Source organism: Arvicanthis niloticus, chromosome 9 (genome assembly GCF_011762505.2).
Source record: "Arvicanthis niloticus isolate mArvNil1 chromosome 9, mArvNil1.pat.X, whole genome shotgun sequence".
Classification (NCBI taxonomy): Eukaryota; Metazoa; Chordata; class Mammalia; order Rodentia; family Muridae; genus Arvicanthis; species Arvicanthis niloticus.
Genome location: NC_047666.1, coordinates 79,538,580 through 79,557,621, shown reverse-complemented (window position 1 = coordinate 79,557,621; position 19,042 = coordinate 79,538,580). Strand labels below are relative to the sequence as shown.

At 40.3% G+C, this 19,042-nt stretch overlaps 1 protein-coding gene and 1 non-coding gene across 6 annotated transcripts in view; both read left to right on the top strand.

The window, feature by feature from the left end:
- Nucleotides 1-17,758, top strand: part of Abcc9 (ATP binding cassette subfamily C member 9) — a 121,969-nt gene extending 104,211 nt beyond the window's left edge. For 3 of the 5 annotated variants that reach the window (XM_076940794.1, XM_034511951.2, XM_076940796.1), the window contains 8 exons: nt 970-1,090; nt 2,632-2,762; nt 3,453-3,531; nt 5,556-5,664; nt 7,091-7,194; nt 8,041-8,174; nt 11,255-11,317; nt 15,316-17,758. In XM_076940794.1, coding sequence (XP_076796909.1) covers nt 970-1,090; nt 2,632-2,762; nt 3,453-3,531; nt 5,556-5,664; nt 7,091-7,194; nt 8,041-8,174; nt 11,255-11,317; nt 15,316-15,453 — 879 coding nt within the window. In that variant the 3' untranslated portion in view covers nt 15,454-17,758. Of the gene's footprint in view, nt 1-969; nt 1,091-2,631; nt 2,763-3,452; nt 3,532-5,555; nt 5,665-7,090; nt 7,195-8,040; nt 8,175-11,254; nt 11,318-11,893; nt 12,070-15,315 lie in introns of all 5 variants that reach the window. The other 2 variants (XM_076940795.1, XM_076940793.1) reach the window with 1 other exon arrangement.
- On the top strand, nt 5,476-5,577 carry LOC117715924 (small nucleolar RNA SNORD22). Its single transcript, XR_004607705.1, has one exon. It is a non-coding gene; the product is annotated as a small nucleolar RNA SNORD22 (small nucleolar RNA).
- Nucleotides 17,759-19,042: the final 1,284 nt, after the last annotated feature.

Sequence of the window (19,042 nt, the reverse complement as noted above, 5' to 3'; positions counted from 1 at the left end):
ATTTCTCTCCTTTTTAGTTTAAAATTAATTATGTGTATTTGTATGTGTGCATGTGTGCCTATGCATATGTACACACACGGTTGCAGATGCTCTCAGAGACCAGAAAAGGATGTCAGATCCCCTAAAGCTGGGGCTACAGGCTGTTGAGAATCACTCATTATCAGTGTTATGGATCAAACCTCAGCGTCATACACTCTTAGCAGCTGAGCCATCTCTCCATCTGTGTATTTTCTTTTGGGGTGTGTATATGTTCATGTGTGTGAGTGGGTATACATATGTGTGTGTGCACATTTGCCTGTGGGGATCAAAGGTTGATGTCTGTCTCTATCACTACTTGAGAAAGGCTCTATCACTGAACCCAGGGCTTGCTGATTTAGGTAGACCAGCAAGCCAACAGGCCCCAGCCAAGAGACAGGGAATTTTCCTGCCTTTGTGTCTCCAGTGCTTGAGTCACAGGTTTACACCTCGATACCCAGCTTTTCACATAAGTGCTGGGGATCCATACTCTGGTCTTGGAGCTTCTGTGGCAATCTCTTTGCAGACTGAAGAATTTCCCAGCCTATTAAATTTCTGATACCGGTAGCTAGTTTCCAAAAACTTCCCAACTTCCCTCAGGCATCCTATTCCTGTGTTGTTTGAGATCCCGGTTTTGTTTTGTTTTACATCCCAACTGAGGCACTAAAATGAGCTGGGATATAAATAAGATGAGCACACATATGAGTGAACTGAGTTCTCCACTGTGAGGGGAGATGAGAGAAGAGTTCGTGAAGGAGAGACATGAGAGACACGTGTTGAAGAGCACACACCTTCTCTACAGCTGTCTCATGATGCTCTCCCTGGTACCTGCTAGCCTGCAGTACTTGTGAACCATGAGATGGACACTGTCCAGGTCATTCTGTCCCCACGTGTGCAGTGAACATGAGAATTGATTGCTTACTTTAAGTGTGACTGTTTTTCTCACCTTGTCAGATAACCAATTACCTGAATTGGGTTGTAAGAAACTTGGCCGACCTGGAAGTCCAGATGGGTGCAGTGAAGAAAGTGAACAGTTTCTTGACTATGGAGTCTGAGAACTATGAAGGCACCATGGGTACCGTGAACATGCCCACTCCGGGCACCTGCCATCTGCTTTGTTTTGTCACTATAATACCAAGAGAACCCCTTCTCTTCTTGATTGACTTTCCCCCTTCCTTATTTTTATTTATTTATTCATTCGTTTCTTATTTTTATTTATTTACATTTTTGAATTTATTTATTTATTTATTTATTTAAGTTTGGGGTTCTGTCTATGTAGCCCAGGCTGACCTAAAACTCATTCTCCTGCCTCAGCCTCCTGAGTGCTGAGAGTATGTGTGTACATGACACACCCACTCTTATATAAATATTGTGTGATAGTAGCAGCTGAGAATAAGCAAAAATTTAGTCTTGGACACATGTAGATTCTATTCAATATTATGTAGAAACAATTGTAAATGTATTAGGGACTTATAATGGATTCTTTTTCTTATAGCTTTAATAATTTAAATTTCAAGAAACATGAAAGTACTAAACAAGATTCTCAAGTGTATTAGAATAAAACTGCCAGGAAAGTTGAAGGTAGAGACAGTATGGCCTTCATTAGATGCAAATCTCAGCCAAACTGCATTTCTTCGCCTAAGTCATTCAATGGCTTTCTAGCTGGAAAAGCATGTGGTCCTGGTTATAGCTGAGGCCACTAAGTGAACTCTCACCTCTTGCCCAGTCCCATCTCTCACTCAGCCACATGCTTCTTCCCTAGACAGGATAGCATGACACATTTTCTTTTCAACTTTAATCTTCTCATATACATATTTGAGATCAATTCCCTAAGATTCATTTCAAGAACTGCTTTTACTTTAAGTCCCTTTGGATGACCCAGCTCTCTAACCTCTGTGCTCCCAGAGTGTTTTGCATTTACATCCCCATGCACCTTTCCACTTAGAACTGCAGGTGCAGACTTCTTGCCTGCCTCCCAAGTTGTATCTTCTATCTTCAAATAACTGAAACACTCACATTATAAACTTTGTTTGTTTGAGGATCTATTTTCCTAGAGACCATTCAGAAATGGACTGTCTTTGCTTAGCTTGAATAGTATTGAAGGCTGGGATGCTGGAGGGGCAGGATGATGTTAATGCCCAGTCCCCAGCCCCCAGCCCCCAACCCCCAACCCCCAACCCCCAGCCCCCAGCCCCCAGCCCCCAGCCCCAGGTTAAACTTGTAGCACGCACAAAAAAAAAACAGGACAGTAGGAGGGAGTTAATTAGAAGAGGGAAGAGGTCAGCAGTAGTGGAAGGAGGCTAAGAGAGGATGGGTCAGGCTAAAGAATGGTCACAGTACATCATGTATCTGCATGGAAGTTTCAAGAGGTAAACTTTAAGGGAAAAAAAGACTCAAAAAATTTAAAATCTTCAATCAATATTGTTTACTCTGAATGTTATTTAATTGAAAATAAACTGCCACAGTTTGATTCAGAACTACAATGAATATATGGAAAGTTATATATACATGTATATGTTAAAGTAACTCCTAGAAATTGTATATATATTTAAGTGTGTGTGTGTTCCTTTCTTCATCTCTCTTTTAACTACTGTTTGTCGATTCTGCTTCTCCAAGATCCTTCTCAAGTCCCGGAGCACTGGCCACAGGAAGGTGAGATCAAGATTCACGACCTATGTGTCAGATATGAAAATAACCTGAAGCCCGTTCTGAAACATGTCAAGGCTTACATCAAACCAGGCCAGAAGGTATGGGATTCACACCATCCCACTGTTTGTCTGCATAGGTCTTTGGTGGAGCCCCCATCGCCACAGAAGAGAGACATCACCATGTCAGCACCTACTCTGGGTGTCCAGGCTCACATTCCACCTATGCTGTGGGCAAAATCATCTGCATGAAAGAGAAGGGGAGACAGAGGATCCAAGCAGGATACTCACGCCCCTGGGTTATTCTGCCCTTCATTAACCTCACATCAAAATCAAAAAGGAAGGTCAACACCAGGCAGGCAACTGTTTAAAATTTCTGATTTCTGGCACAGAGACATCTTCTTGGTGACTGTTGTCTTCATTCCAGATCTACTCTGAAAATGACTTCTTTTAACTCATATTTTTTTAAAAAAAAAAGATGAAGTGAGGGAAAGTGGACACATTAAACCCATCACCACTCAGCTAAAACTGGATAGCTGTATAAAGGTCCAGCTGTAACTTGGTACTGAAATAAAGAACAACACAGCCACACAAAAATAAAAATCAGATTGCAATCATCCGGGGTTGAGCAGGGACTTCACTTTTATCATAATTCCTGAGATCTAAGAAGGACATTGTACCACAATTGTTTGAGCAGATTTATACTTTTCCCATGACACCTTGACAAAGCTAAAAATACCTCAGTTCCTTTCGTGCATTTGACTGAATCTCCTTTGCTCCTGTTTTTCTCAGGTGGGCATCTGTGGTCGAACTGGCAGTGGGAAGTCCTCCCTGTCTCTGGCTTTCTTCAGAATGGTCGACATATTTGATGGTGAGCTGTTAACTGAGATTTCATCATCCAGGGGGCTTCTTGTGGCTAAGCATGTAAAAGTGCTTGTCACCAAGACTGACAACCTGGACTCAGTCTCAGAACCTACAGACTGGAAGGACACACTGACCCCCACAGATTGTTCTCTAGCCTCCACATGTACTATGGGGTATACACCTGAGCTTGTGTGCACCCCACCTACACACACACACACACACACACACATATACCCGCACACACACATACCCATGCACACACACACACGCACACACACATACCCGTGCACACACACACACGCACACACACACACATGAAAGAAAGTTCTTTTAAAATAATAAAGCAAAATCAACGTACTTAATCCTGTAAAAATCAATTACAAGTATTTATCAGGACTTAGAATCCTGTACATTGGTTGAGACAGGAACCTGAAAGATAACAAAAGAACATAGTGCTTGCAGATTGTGTGTGTGTGTGTGTGTGTGTGTGTGTGTGTGTGTGAATCTGAACTATAGCAATCAGAATGGGGGCTTTAAATTCAGTAGCATTGATAGCATCAACCACTAAAATTGTTAGTGGTTTGCTCTTTCCATGATGGGCATGCCTTCAACAAAGTTTGTGTCTCAGAGCAGTTACATGCCCAAAACTGTGGTTATCACTGAGTTTGGATTTTGTTCTTGTTGTTGTTAACCTGATTTGTAGGCATCTACAAAGGTGATGTCAGGCTCTGAGAACCATAACCAACTTGATGCCTTTTAAGTAGCAGGAGGCTATTAACATGCTAACAGATGATGGGCTATCCAGAAGGAAGCCATTTAAGTTCACCTTCCTCACCTGTGCTTGAACAAGCCCCTGCTTGCTAGGTCAGTGAGCTGTAGCGGCTTTTCTGAGACCATCACACTTGCTCACCAGGAACACTGTCTTTGCATAACAGAGATGAGGAACTTTATCCACGAGGTAAAGGAACATGAAGAACACATAGTCCTATAAGTCTGTAGGCAGTACAGCAACCTTGATAAAGTCAGACCTCGCCTCAGAATTTGCTTTCCTGTTTGCAGTGCTTTGTGCTATTCATTACAGCTGTGGGTGACTGGCCACAGGGCCTGTCTTCAGGAAACTCATATGTGTGGTAGCTCTAGACAACAACAAACTATATATACAGGATGTCTGATTCCAACAAATCTCACAAAGCAAAATAAAACAGGAAGGGAGGATGAAGGCATTCTAGAAGACAGACGACCCAAAGGAGAACAGTGATTTTTGGCTTACATGACCAAATACTGAATAATAACATAACATTCCCTCCAGTAAAAAAAAAAAAAAAAAAAATGTTATGAGAAAGAGAAATCTCACCAGAAATGTACATTTTGTTAGAGACAGATGTTTCTAATACTTAAATGGGAAGTTTTGCATTCTGTATTTCAATCCAGAACTTGGAACAATCTTTTATTAATTCATAGTTGGTGGAACGGGGGATAGAGGCCAGGACCTCATGACCAGGTGACGGTGAGAGAAGGGAGGGGACAAAATTTAAATTATTAAATGAATAAAAATTTCTCTCATGAGTTTACTACATGTCTGTGGTGTTTGTGTTTCTTTTTTAATTTTTTATTGGATATTTTTATTTACATTTCAGTTGCCATTCCCTTTCCCCATTTCCCCTCCCTAGAAAACCCCTATCCCATGCCCCCTTCTCCTTTTTGCTTTTATACAAGTTTTTTTTAATATTAATCAAAGGCTTTATAAGTTTGGTAATGCTCAATATCAATCAGAAAACCCAACCTAGATATAGATATATCAACTATCTTTGACTGGCAGAGACACCCGAACATCTGCCTCCACCTCTCTCTCTCTCTCTCTCTCTCTCTCTCTCTCTCTCTCTCTCTCTCTGTCTCTCTCTCTCTCTCTCCTCTGTATTGTCACCTCTGTATTGTCCTCCTCTCCTTCTCCTCCCCATGAAGAAATATTCACATGTCCTACTTCCTGTCCTAGCTCCAGAGCCTGACAAGGTGTTTGTCTCTCTATAACAGGAAAGATAGTCATTGACGGGATAGACATTTCCAAGCTGCCCTTGCACACGCTCCGCTCCAGACTGTCCATCATTCTCCAGGACCCAATCCTGTTCAGCGGCTCTATCAGGTGAGTGGGCTAATGTCACAACTTCATGGAGATGATCAAATACAGCATGCTGCCCCACAAGTAGAGAGGGAGCTCCTGGCATTGGTTTGCTAACCTAGACATGAGTCTTCAGCTCTCTGTTTGATTCTATAAAGCCCACAGTGAGCGGCAACGTTTCTGAGGAGTCCCGCCCCACAGACCCTGCTTGACTCCTGTGTCAGTCCTGAGCTCAGCGGATACCACAGACCCTCTCTATCTGCTTCCCTGCCTTTCATGGCTTTTATTCTCCTCTCAAATCACTTGGACAAAGTGGCTTCATTCCTCTCTGTGCCCTCTTTGTGGTTTTCTGTAAATCAGTAAAAACTACAAATAACAAGATATTTATTCTCCCAGTAATCTCCTTCAATACATAGTCTGATTAAATCCCCAGAAAAGGCTTTGGGGGTATGTTATTATCTCCATTTATGAATGATTATTTTGAAACTCAAAGCTGTTGGGGCTTTGCCAAGTTTGTATTCCAAGTGGTGGAATTGCTGTTCCAATAGTAGAATGTTTAAGTCCAAAGGCTGCCCAGATTTCTACTAAAACATTAGGAAAGGGGTGTTGTGTGTGTGTGTGTGTGTGTGTGTGTGTGTGCATTTTTGCATGTCATTTTGTTTTGTTTTTTACTTCTCTCTGTCTCTCTCTTTCTCTGTCTTCCTCTCTCTCTCTCTCTCTCTCTCTCTCTCTCTCAATTCCCTGTCACTTAACTACTACTTAATTTGCTACCTCCATTCAAGAATTATTATTTGTAGTGGAGAAAAATACATATGGAATATCATTCATTATTCACCTGTAAGATTTCTTTAATTAAAAATTCTAATCTTAGACACAGGACTACAGGTAACTAAAAAATGGCAAGAGTGAGAAAAGTCGTCTTCCCCAGGGAAGAACACATCAATTGGTTATCCAATATGAACTGGTCATCTCTAAAGACGTACACATGAAAGTAACATTATATGAACTGAGCAGGTTGAATTTATATAATGGTATTCATACATATATGCACATATACACATATACATGTACACATTCATGTACATACAATTAAAGAAATATATGTCATGAATTTGAGAGGCAGAAAGGGTGCATAAGAAGGTTTGAGGGGGTAAGGGAAGGGGAGAAATTATATAATTATATTTCACTTTTAAAATAAAAACATTTTGAAAATGTCCTAAATGCATCAATCAAGTTATTTAGCAGTACTGTTTCAACTTGTATCTCTGATACACTCCAAATACTTCTGTTGTGTATTATATGGTCCTATATAGATTTGTGTGTTTAGCATCAGTTCTGTGGGGATATTTGCTAGACTGTATTTGGGTTCCATGCTTGCTATGAACGGAGCCCTGTTCTGAATATTAATTATATTGTTCTGTGTTCACGATCGACTGATACTCCCTTACAGATTTAACTTGGATCCTGAATGCAAGTGCACAGATGACAGGCTCTGGGAGGCTCTAGAAATTGCCCAGCTGAAGAATATGGTCAAATCTCTGCCAGGAGGCTTAGGTACAGTCTTTGGTTATTGTTTACTTAGCACCACACACTCCACGTGCCTCTAGCTCCACGCTCTGCTAGAACTATGTAATTCTAGGACTGATTTCCTTATTTTAAAAATTATTTGTTTTTATTCATGTGTCTGTGTAACTGTTCATCTGTATGTGTAATATGTGTGTGCACTGCCCACAGAGGCCAGGAGAGAACATCAGATTAGAGTTGCAGGAGGTTGTAAGCCACCATGTGTGTTCTAGGGGAAAAAAAACAGGTCTTCTGCAAGAGAAGCCAGTGCCCTTAACTGCTCAGCTTTCTCTCAGCCCTCATCTTAGTTAGTTAGTTAGTTTGTTTGTTTGTTTTAATAAAGCTACAGTAGTAATAGAAATACATATATAAAAACAGACTAAGCCCTCATTCGCTGGGAGAGTACAGATTAACATGGCTGATAAATTACAGGGTAATATAACAGAAAAAGAAGTGGGATTGGGATTGGAATATTCTATTTTTTTTCAAGCTCTACTACACAAGTATGTCCTTAGACAAGTCACTCAATCTTCCTAGACTGTAGGTAGGTAGATATATTAAATAATAACCCAGAAGAACTGGATTAAATAATTCAACAATTCCCAAGGTCTTCTGGTCCTGTAAATGGTTAGCGGTATTTCTTGACTTGCTCTTAGGGCATAATTTTCCACATGTTGTCAAAAATAAGATGAGCCAGCACCATCCTTGCTCCCTGAGGAGACATCTCTTCAATAGCACACCATGCTAACCATGCCCATGTCATGTTCTTTCTTCCAAATTTGTCCTCCCCCAAATTGTTACTTTCTATGGTCAAGGAGTCTATTGCTATCTTCTCAGATGCCACTGTCACTGAAGGTGGTGAGAACTTCAGCGTTGGACAGAGACAGCTGTTCTGCCTGGCCAGGGCCTTTGTTCGAAAGAGCAGCATACTTATCATGGATGAGGCCACAGCCTCCATCGACATGGCCACGGTGAGTTTATATCTCAGGTATGAAAACAAGTGTGTTGGAAATGTCACTGACGATGTATTCTTCTGGCTGGGTTCTGAATCCTCAATGCTATTGTTGCAAATGACTCCCAACAGTGTCCTTGATCATCCAAAAGGATCTCTGTTACCAAGACTCATTTTTAATAAGGTACAGTAGGACTAGAGATGCACTGAGAAAACCAAAGTCAGCCCTCATCCACTGGGATATTACAGACTAGCAAGATGGTATAGCAGAAAGAGAAGTGAAATTGAAGTTGAAATATTCGATGTCCTCTCAAGCCCTACTACACACTAAGTGTGGCCTTGGACAAGCCATTTGATCTCTTAAACTCACCTTAACATTTTCACTTGAAATGAGTTTAAACTTCTAAAACTATTGAGAGGAAATGTGAAATGAACACCAGATACCTTAATGTAGATTTCCTATTTGTCTTCTTAGCACACACACACACACACACACACACACACACACACACATGGAAGGAGAACAAAGTGAAGTCACCATCCACATTACACATTGTAGAAAGAGTCAATCAAGCAAATGAACATACTTTTAACCTAAGTAGTTTATCAGACTTCTATGTAGTGGAAATGTTGAAAATCTGTCAACACCTTTGCAGTATGTGACAATTATAATTGACTGAGCTGATTGTGGCATGCAGTGATCACTGTGGAGGACAGAGAGAAAAGGGACCAAAGGTACACTGTTGGTAAAAATAATACAGTAATACAGATGATTTGGAAGACATATGGAAATTCCTCAAAAGCTAAAAATGGGTCACCATGTGAACCCAGTAGCCAACTACTGGGTGCATATCAAAAGGAATCAGACTCTGTTTACTAGACAGGAGTCTGCATGGCCTTGTTTCCCTCAGCATTATTGACATTAATTCATATACCTAAGTGTGTGTGGACAGACAGATAAAGAGGATGTGGTATGTAGAGATCAGGGAATGCCACACAGCCTTTAAGAAGGGGACACTCTGCCACTGGTGACTGTGTGATTGGAACAGTAAGGTACTGTTCTAAAAGAACCAAGTTAGCACAAGAAGACAGATCCTGCATGGCCTTACAAAATCTTTTAAAAAAAAAAGTCTAATATCCTGGAAATGGAGCCGAAAGACTGTTGTGGAGCTTGTGGAGATTGTGTGGGGAAAAGAAGGAAGGAAGGAAGGAAGGAAGGAAGGAAGGAAGGAAGGAAGGAAGGAAGGAAGGATAGAGGCTGTTCAGCAGAAGTCTTAATCTGGAGGAATAAATTTTATTCATTTATACCAGATCCTTATTTTCTGATACATTTCAAGATCTCATACACTCAGGGCACAGCAGTATGTTGTGCTCAGGAATAAGTCCACAGATCAAGAGAACTTCAAACTATGGAATGTTCAGTCCTTTCAGCGGACCAGGAAAACTAAGGCTATCTACCATCTACAGCAATTTGTATTTTTTTAAGGTTGACAATAACTTGAACTAAGAGTGGGTTTCCCCATGTACTCATGGGAAAAGACCAGAGACTTTACACGCCTAATTCCATTCTGCTTTCTGATTGCTTGGTTCAAATTGAGTAAAATTAAAGCCAAGTGAAACCATTTCAGGATTGTTAAGAACCAACTGTATATGAAGATGGTAACCTGATTTCGTCTTCCCCAATTCCACCCCCACTTTCTAAGAAAGACTATTCTGATGTAATCCTAGTTGGCCTGAAACTCACTGTCATGTCAAGCTTACCTCAAATTTACAATCCTCCGGCATCTCTCTCCTCAGCACTAGAAATTACAGATACATACCACTATGCCTGGCTTCCCTGCAGCCCCCAACACATTAAGACTAATCAAGTATATTACCAAGTTATATGACATCACAGCTAACATTGTATAAAATAACAAAATGGCCTATGGTTGGAAGTACTTTGCATTTCAAAGATAAGTGCTTCTACCTAGTATAGAAGAGAGGGAGTGAGAGTACATGAGCCAAGCAACCTAAGTGAGCAAATTTTCCTGAAGGAATGAGGCAGACTATTCAGATTTTCAATATAATGATATTCATATTTTGTGATGTGAAGAAATGTATTTTTTCATTAACATTCTGTCTGGGTCAAAATTCCAAATTTTGCCATGGACTTCAGTTCTCATAGTTTGCTAAGTTAAAGGTCAGCACCAGGCTTTGATTAGCTTCCATCATGTGCAGCTTGTGGTCTAACAAGAGCGTGCACGTCCATGTTCATGAGGTGCATTGCCCCTCTGAGGTTCCTGGTAAGAAATCTGCCCATGAGATCGACCACTGAGTTTTCTTTTTCAGTTAGTATACAAAGTAACAGGTTCATCATGACACTTTCACTAGCATACAAAGTAACAGGTTCACCATGACACTTTCACTAGCATACAAAGTAACAAGTTCATCATGACACTTTCACTAGCATACAAAGTAATGACACTTTCACTAGTATGCAAAGTAATGGGTTCATCATGACACTTTCATGTTAATGACACTGTGCTTTCTTATTCATTCCATTCCAAATGGCTTTTCCCTCCCTCCTTTTACTCTCCTCTAAATTAGACTTCCCTCCTGCTTTCAAGGCACTTGTATCCCATCACTTCCCCATCCCCAAGATATCTGGACTGCAGAGCTGCTCAGTAGTTATAGCACTTCAGGCTCTAGCACAGGACCTGAGCCAGCTCACAGCAACCTGTAATTCCTGTTCCAGAGAGTTTGGTGCCCTCTTCTGGCTTCTGTGGGTACCTGCATATACATGGCATGTATACATTCAGGTAGTACACACAAGATTAAATTTGTTTCAAATAAATCTTTTAAAAAAAGAAAGAAAATCTCTTCCTCCATTCTCATGGTCCCTTCTTACTTAAGACCACTGACATTTCTTGCATTTTGAAGACATTTCTAAAAGCCAGCCTGACACTAACTACACTTTCTGTCAACCTCCACAGAAGGCTTGGAGTAAGCATGCTCAGAAGGAACTGGACAGTGGAAGTATTATCCTGGGGTATAAAATGTTTTAGCAAGAGAAAGTAGGCCCCTGAAATTTTAAACTTTTCTTTTCTCTTTTGGCAGGAAAACATTTTGCAGAAAGTAGTCATGACAGCCTTTGCAGACCGTACTGTTGTAACCATAGCTGTAAGTGACATGCATTGGGGGGTGGGAGGGGAGGCCACTCAATCTTCTGTAGCTTTGATTATAAGGGTCTATGAGCTTTACATCTGAGAAGGTAAAACGTACTTATGTTGAATTGTGTATTTCTTTCTTGTTTCACATTATATATATTTTCAATGACCTCATCTGAAATGTAAAGACACCAGCTGATCACATGCTAAGTGTCTGTGCTAATTTTCAATAGCATAATGGTTGGAAGGAACATTTCAGGAATGGAATTTCTTAAGTTCCATTACCAATTTATCTAATATTTATGTATATTTTCTCTGCTTCTATCCATTTGTCTGCTTTAAAACAGAAGATGAGACCCTTCACAGCAGGGGAAGGTGATAGCCGTACATTCAGTAGCCATCAAGTCCATGAGTCACTTAGCCCCCTGCCGATTTTCTTGCTTGCAAGGACGTTAGTTTTCTGTCTCTTCCTCTTGTTTTTGGTTGGATATTTGTTATCATTGCTGCCCACTGAAGACTTTGTTTAATGATTCACTTGTCCATTTTTCATGCTGATTCTCCTCTCTCTCTCCACCTCTCTCTCCTCCAGCACCGTGTCTCTTCTATTGTGGATGCAGGCCTTGTTTTAGTCTTTTCTGAGGGTATTTTAGTGGAGTGTGATACTGGTCCAAACCTGCTCCAGCACAAGAATGGCCTCTTTTCTACTTTGGTGATGACCAACAAGTAGACCAGCATGATCTGCTCCATCAAGTGTCTCCTTCTCTGGTAGTTGTCATAGTGGGAATCCACTGAGTAAGGCAGAGAGCAGGCTGTGATTAGAGGAAGTGCTGGGGAAGGAACTAACCACGAGGGGTCTAACTGCACAAGTCAGCTCACCCGAGTGCTTGCATAGTGTGGCATCTTATGTTTTCAAAGAAAGCATTTAAGAAGCAAGAACCAAGTTTACCTCTGGCCTAAGGACCAGTTAATCTGAGGCTGTTTTCTAGTCACCCTTAAAATTGCCATGTGTGTTACCTGCCCAAAGATGGTTTTAAGGGATTACTTAGTGTAACTGTTAAGATACCTGTGATTTGAGGCATATTGGCTACTCTTGGGAGATAGACCACTCTTTGAAGTGCATCTTTCTCAAGCGCCAGAAAATGACTTCCTATGGGGCCCCAGGTAAAGGAAACCCCACTCTCTCTAATTTTCTTAAGCTCTGTAGTTTCTCCTTCCTGAAGGGTGGAGCTTCAGAAGTTCACCTTCACCATAGTAAATAATTTAAGAAGCTAGAGAAGCAGCTAATGTGGAAAAACATTTCTTGAATATGCTTCAAGAATTGCCTCACTAGAGACATGTAGGGAGATATTTTGGGGCAGGAAAAGTTCCCTGTTTTACCCCTTCATGACAGGGAAGAGAGAGGCATGTTGGACCCTTGCTGGCCCTGGAGACCAAGTCTCTGCTCTACTTTGCATGTAGCACGGTGGTGGTGGGAGTCCCATGGAGTATTTATCGTGAAGGTCACTTGATCATAAGTTGTATCTTTAAATGAAGGATTGCATTCCTTTACCTAATTTCTAACTGTATTTGAGGAATACTTGATGTAAATCTTTTGTGCAGTCTTCTAGACCCTTAATGTCTAGGACATTAAACTCCCAACATACCCAACACACCTAAAGCTCAGAGGGATGAGGCATGTCCAAGAGACTCTACAAAGGCCCTCCCTTCACAAGTGGCTCATTGAAGACAAACCAGCACACTGGTCATAGACTTCTTGCAGAATGATCCATGGCACTGCTAAAATTTGTTTTCTTTCTCTATTTAAAAGTTCTTCTGTTGCCTTGGTTAACTGCCACTGAATGATATAAAATATCTTTCAAATACACATTTTTTTCCAGCTTTCTAAAAGGAGTCATCACATACCAAATTAGTTCCTGGTATTTATTTACGGAAGTGATTTATTCTTCACTCTTAATTGGATTAACTTCTCTGGAGCATTTTGAAATTTTCTTCAACACTATTAAAACTGACCTCACACTTCCTCAACAACAACCAAAAATAATGTGAATTAATGGTATAAACACAGCTGTATTTATTTCTATTGGCTAAAATCTTTCAGTATTTACATTATTTTAGTAAGCATGATTTTAGACTGTCATGGTAATGTTTATAAAACTGTCTTCATAGATATAAAAGCCAATTTCTTTTTTTAAAGCACCTTTGAAATGATTATTGAAGAAATGATATTTTTCTGAAGAGAAAAATGGATTGTTGTAAAGCAATTTGTTCAGTTTATTTCTTTGAAGTGTGGGAGGCTACAAAAGCCTCTGATCTTTTCTCAAAGATGGACAGCCCCTCAACTTCTGGCTAATTTCTAAAATTAGATGTGGGTGACCACTGAGAACTTGAAAGTGTCTAGTCAGATGTGAGAGTCACTCTCAGGTCTCAAGCACATCATGCATCTCAAACAGCCAGGACAGAAGAATGGAAAATTTTTCCATTTCTCATGAAGACTTTTACATTAGTTACACATCAAAATGCTAACACAGTGAGCAGACCATGTACACGCTGTGCGTACACACACACACACACACACACACACACATGCTTTCAACTGCTTCTTGTTGTTTTAGTTTGGTCATCTGCACTCTATTAAACACCCAACAGGGAAGTTTAACCAACAATTAGTTTAACCATCAAATAGTTGATAGGTTTCTTCAACAACCTATAGAACCACATCCTGCAGACAATAGAAATATCATTAAGGCAGTTATTTCTCACTAATAAATTTCTTCATTGATAAGAGTTGATACTTTTAAAACATGTATCCCAGAAAATTTAAAACTGTACGAGGCTGACTTTAGATTTTCATTAACTAGACCGATCTCAGCAAGAGTAACAGCATGGTGGTTTTCCTTTCTAAGCCGTCAAGAGAATTTCTAACAGCAGCTACTGTTTATCATTTACTTACGAGTGCCAGAAAAGGTGGCAGTTTCCAAAAAATATATATATATATATATATATATATATATCTCACGTCATGCTGGAAGGCAGCACCACCATCATTACAGCTGCAAAGCTGGGCATCTACAGTGAGACTGTTGATGAAGATTGCACAGGTCACAGGTGGGGTGGCTAATGTATGTTGGTCTGCTATGAGAGCCTGCTCATACATGTCACTATACCAGTCATTGTGGTTGGTGAACATCCCCGAGGTAGCCAGACGCAGGGGCAGAGGGGAAGTACTTTGCCCTCTGAAGCTTGTAAGCTTGTCTCAATAATAACCTGAGGATAATTCTGCTGTTAATTATCTGTGCCATCTCTCTACTTTTTTTGATCTACCTGAACCCTAATTATATCTCTGATAACATGGAGGGAGGGGAGACTTGCAGCTGAAGAAAATTTTGATGATTCACAAGTTTATGTATGTGGTGCACTAACATACGATGCATGCTTGATAAACGGCAGTTATAATTACTGTTAATAAATAACAAATCCCCTATTCCAAGGGTGCCATAAGGAACTACAGGTCAGCAACCCTGAATAACACCATAGGAGACTACAGGTCAACAACCCTGGAGAATGCATTCAAATGTTGAATGCCAGAATGAACTCCAGATTTCCAGATCAGAGTCTCTCAAGGGTCCTTCTTATTATTTGTTAATCCAGGGATTTAACGGGCTCACATGTGAAATAACTGTAATCAAAAATAAAATAGAAGCCAGCTGGTTCACATTGGCTCCCTTTAGCACTTCACTGAGACCCATTTATTAGTGTGTATAGTTGTCAAGTTTCAGTAAAACAGTAACTAGTGGCTACACTAAAGTTAAGACAGAGCAAACAAAACCCCGCCATGCTGCTTGGTATTTAAAAGCATTTAAATGAATGAATGAATTAATACAAGAAAAGGGTGCTTCCTGGTACACCCAAAGTAAAAATGCATGACCAGTCTGTGAAATATTCATATTCATTTTTTTGGCTCTCATGTGCTCACATTCACAATGAATGCCGATGTCTTTCACATTCACGCAGCATCGGGTTCACACCATTCTGACTGCAGACCTGGTTATCGTGATGAAGAGAGGAAATATTTTGGAATACGACACCCCGGAAAGCCTCTTGGCCCAGGAAGACGGAGTGTTTGCCTCATTTGTCCGTGCAGACATGTGACAGGATTGTCTCGCGACAGCTCGTGTATTTCAGTGCCTACCCACGGCCCACCTGAGGGATCCTCACCTTTGCCTTCGTAGGGTGGCACCATGAACGTCAACAGATTTCTGTAGGGGAAGCAGAGATTTCTGTTTCCTGTTTGGGTCTGACGGTGTCTGAGATACACTTCTTGCAAGTTCATTGTGGGTACTTTACTACAATCAGGCCGCACTAAACATGCTAGCGACCTTAAGAGGTAAATCAGTTTGAGTGAAGCCAGGTAGCTGTCTGTCAAGCATGGGTACTGAAATGGGTAATCTGTGTTACCACACTCTTACTTGGAAGACTAGCATCGCCATGCTGTTGACGTGCCCATGCTGGAGGAGGACAAAAGACGATTCATTTTCTAACAAAATACTCACATCCATGATCTACTGTAGGAGAGGATTTTCTATGCATTTAACTTTATTAATATTGTTTGTTTTTAACTTTTCCCCTCTTAATCCTGTCACCAAGAAGCTATCTCATTTTTTTGATACCTCTATAAAGGCCAACCCCTGACAAGAGAAAGATCATGAAAGGAGACTGAATATTTGAAAATATTACACTTGTTTCCATTTTCCTCTGTCCAATAATGAGAAAGTTCAAGTTAGCCCCAGTCCTTTAGCGACAGGCCACCTAAGCTTTCTAGAGTTTGATTCTGTATCAGTCAGGCAATGACTCTGAGCCCTGAAATGCTATATTATTTAGGACCCAAAAGAATATAGATAAATGGCCTTATCTGCCATACACACACACACACACACACACACACACACACACATTTTTACATTATATCTTGACTGTATGCTGATCTTAGCATATGCACATTCCTCAAAGGTACCAGGTATTCCCTACCGTACATCTCTGTGGAAAGATAGAAATAGTTCACACTCTCAAATTACATAGGTAGCAAGTGTTTATTTTCACTTGGGCAGATTTCAATAACGGACACTGATGTCACACATGAGGCCATTTGTCCTATTCTAATTTTAAAGAATGTACCAGAATTCTGTATGGTATTGGTGTCGTGTTTCATTTAAATGCTAATTAATAAAGCCAAATGGACTAAAGCTCCCTTCCCCGCTATTCCAGCTTCCACGGTTTCCGTAACCTTTAACCATCAGATATAAGCATTGCTGAATTCCGCATGAGGGACTTCACAGAAAACACAAGTTCCATCCCCATGGTTCCTGTACGCATTTTATTATGTTGCTTATTCTGGTTCAAGACTTACAGTTCTTGTGCATCAAGATATATCAAGGTACCTTCATAAATATAGAATGTAGTGTAAGAAAAACGTTCATAAAGATGGACAGAAATGATTCCGATTGCTTAGCTTACATGGTCATTTTTTTTCTTCTATATCTAATCCAGTAGATCACAACCATTACCAATAAGTTCAACACAGAAGTACTTGATAAAAAATTGACTAATCTACTAAAATACTACTGGTATGAAAAGGTTCTGTTGAGGCTGAATACCACGATGTTGTCATCAAGCAATCCCTCCTTCTCACATAGAAACGACATTCACCTACAGAAGTAGCCCGTCAGTGTAGCTCACTACACTTCCGTGTGCACAAGTGACTTTTGGTTCCTTGAACCTTTCACTTACTTGAGTTGAGAAAGTGTTTGATAATCTGCGAAATGAAACCTACCAAATGACATCAGGGGTGACATCTCAGTCAGTTGATCGGGCATTGCTTTGCTTGTGTTACCTCCGATGACAGAAATGCATTTTTACTATAGGTAAAACTGTTAAAAAAAAAATCTCAACTGAGTTAAATTCTATATTGATATAACCAAATCAACTTCACACATATTTGTTCTATCCTGTCTGTAAAAAGCAATAAATGCAAAACGTTAATAGCAAGATGACAGGGTTGTTGGTGTTACTGTGTGAGTAAGGGTTGTTTTCCTCAAAGGTTGTGACAGCGCTATTTCTCATGATTCTTCTAGATCTAGGTTAGGTATTGAAAGATTTTTCTAAGCATCTGGTATTATGATTAGGGTCATGTCTTGTCCATCTTTGTACCCTCAGCACTAGAATAAGTGCATAGCTCCAAACAAATAAAGCGATTTCTCCACTGACTTCTTTTATTTTTTTTACTGCTGGTCATGGGGCCGTAACTATGGTTACTCTTTACTCCCCCTTGTTATCTTTATCCTATTTATTCTCAGTATATTAAATTTGTTTATTATGCACACTGTGTGGTTACTCTTTATAGTACATGAGAACATATTGGCTTACCTTATACAATAAATTAGTCTTTTTGTTAACTCAATTACAGTGAGTGATGTTTCTTCCACAGACAGTTTCACTGTTAACCAGTCAACAGCTATAAATCAATATACTTGCCAGGCAGTACTTGGCCTGCCTGCCTTCGTGATTTCCAAGTGTCACATATGTGTCCTGTCACTTTTATGAACACACTCCAGGTCTATTTCCATTGAAAGGACTAACTCAAATGCCCCAAAACTACACGCCACCTCTTAGCAGAGAAAAAAAAAAAAAAAAAAAAAAAAAAAAAAAAACCAGCTGAAAGAGTGCACCTGAAACTTAATTCGGTGACTGCAAGTCATTGATTCCATTGATTTATTAAGTATTGGTAGGATTCGCCTGGATCACACTCACCACGAAAGTAATTTTTATATGTTTCTAGCAAGTGCCTCAGATGAGAATTATAATCAGCCAAGTTTGGGTTAAGTGACCTCAATCTGCTCCCACTACCCTCCCTCCTTGCTCTCGATTTAGCTAAGGCTGGTCTTGAACTCACAAGTGATCCTCTGGCCTTGGCCTCCAAAGTGCTGGGTTTGCATGTGTGCAGCACCAAGCCTAGCTACACTGATTTCTCTTAGTCACTGATGTTACTTTACCCTCAGTTACTCCAACACTCATGTCATGAGATACATTGTTTGAGTCCCTTACTGATGCAATCTTGTTTTGGATCTCATTTTAGAAGACGGCCAAGATACTGAAGTATCATTTTCTTTTGTCTTGTCATTTAACCAGCAGTGGTGATTCTAAGCATGAATATTTTTCATGAGAAGGCAATGTGTGCTTTCCACATCTGAGTTAGTTATCAAATTGTTTGCATGGCGTTCTGCTGAGTTTGAGTTACAAACATAGACTTCCCGTGCCGTATACGTTTCCAGATGTAAACCATGTTTGTATGTGTCTGTCCTGGGTATGGGGAGCATGTGTGTGTGTGTGTGTGTGTTGGGGGGAGGGGTGTTGTTGATGTTTTCCAGCATTGAAGAAATGGAAGGAACATGATACTGATTCTCTTTCCACTGCCACATTTTTCTTTATGTTCATATCATAAACATGTTCCTATGTTGACATTTTCACACTGTGTTTTCTACATGGGATTTAAGCCATTTTTTTAATTATATGCTCTGTAGCAAATTTCTACTGGCCATTCAAACTACAGTCACCAATACTTTGTTTCTCAAAGACCAAGGGTTAGGAGAGGCATGTCAGTACTGGAATTGGGGGGACATCAGGGCTCAGGATGATGGAGGGGACAAATCTAGAGGTCAGACTGGGAACAGGCTGCTCCTTCCAT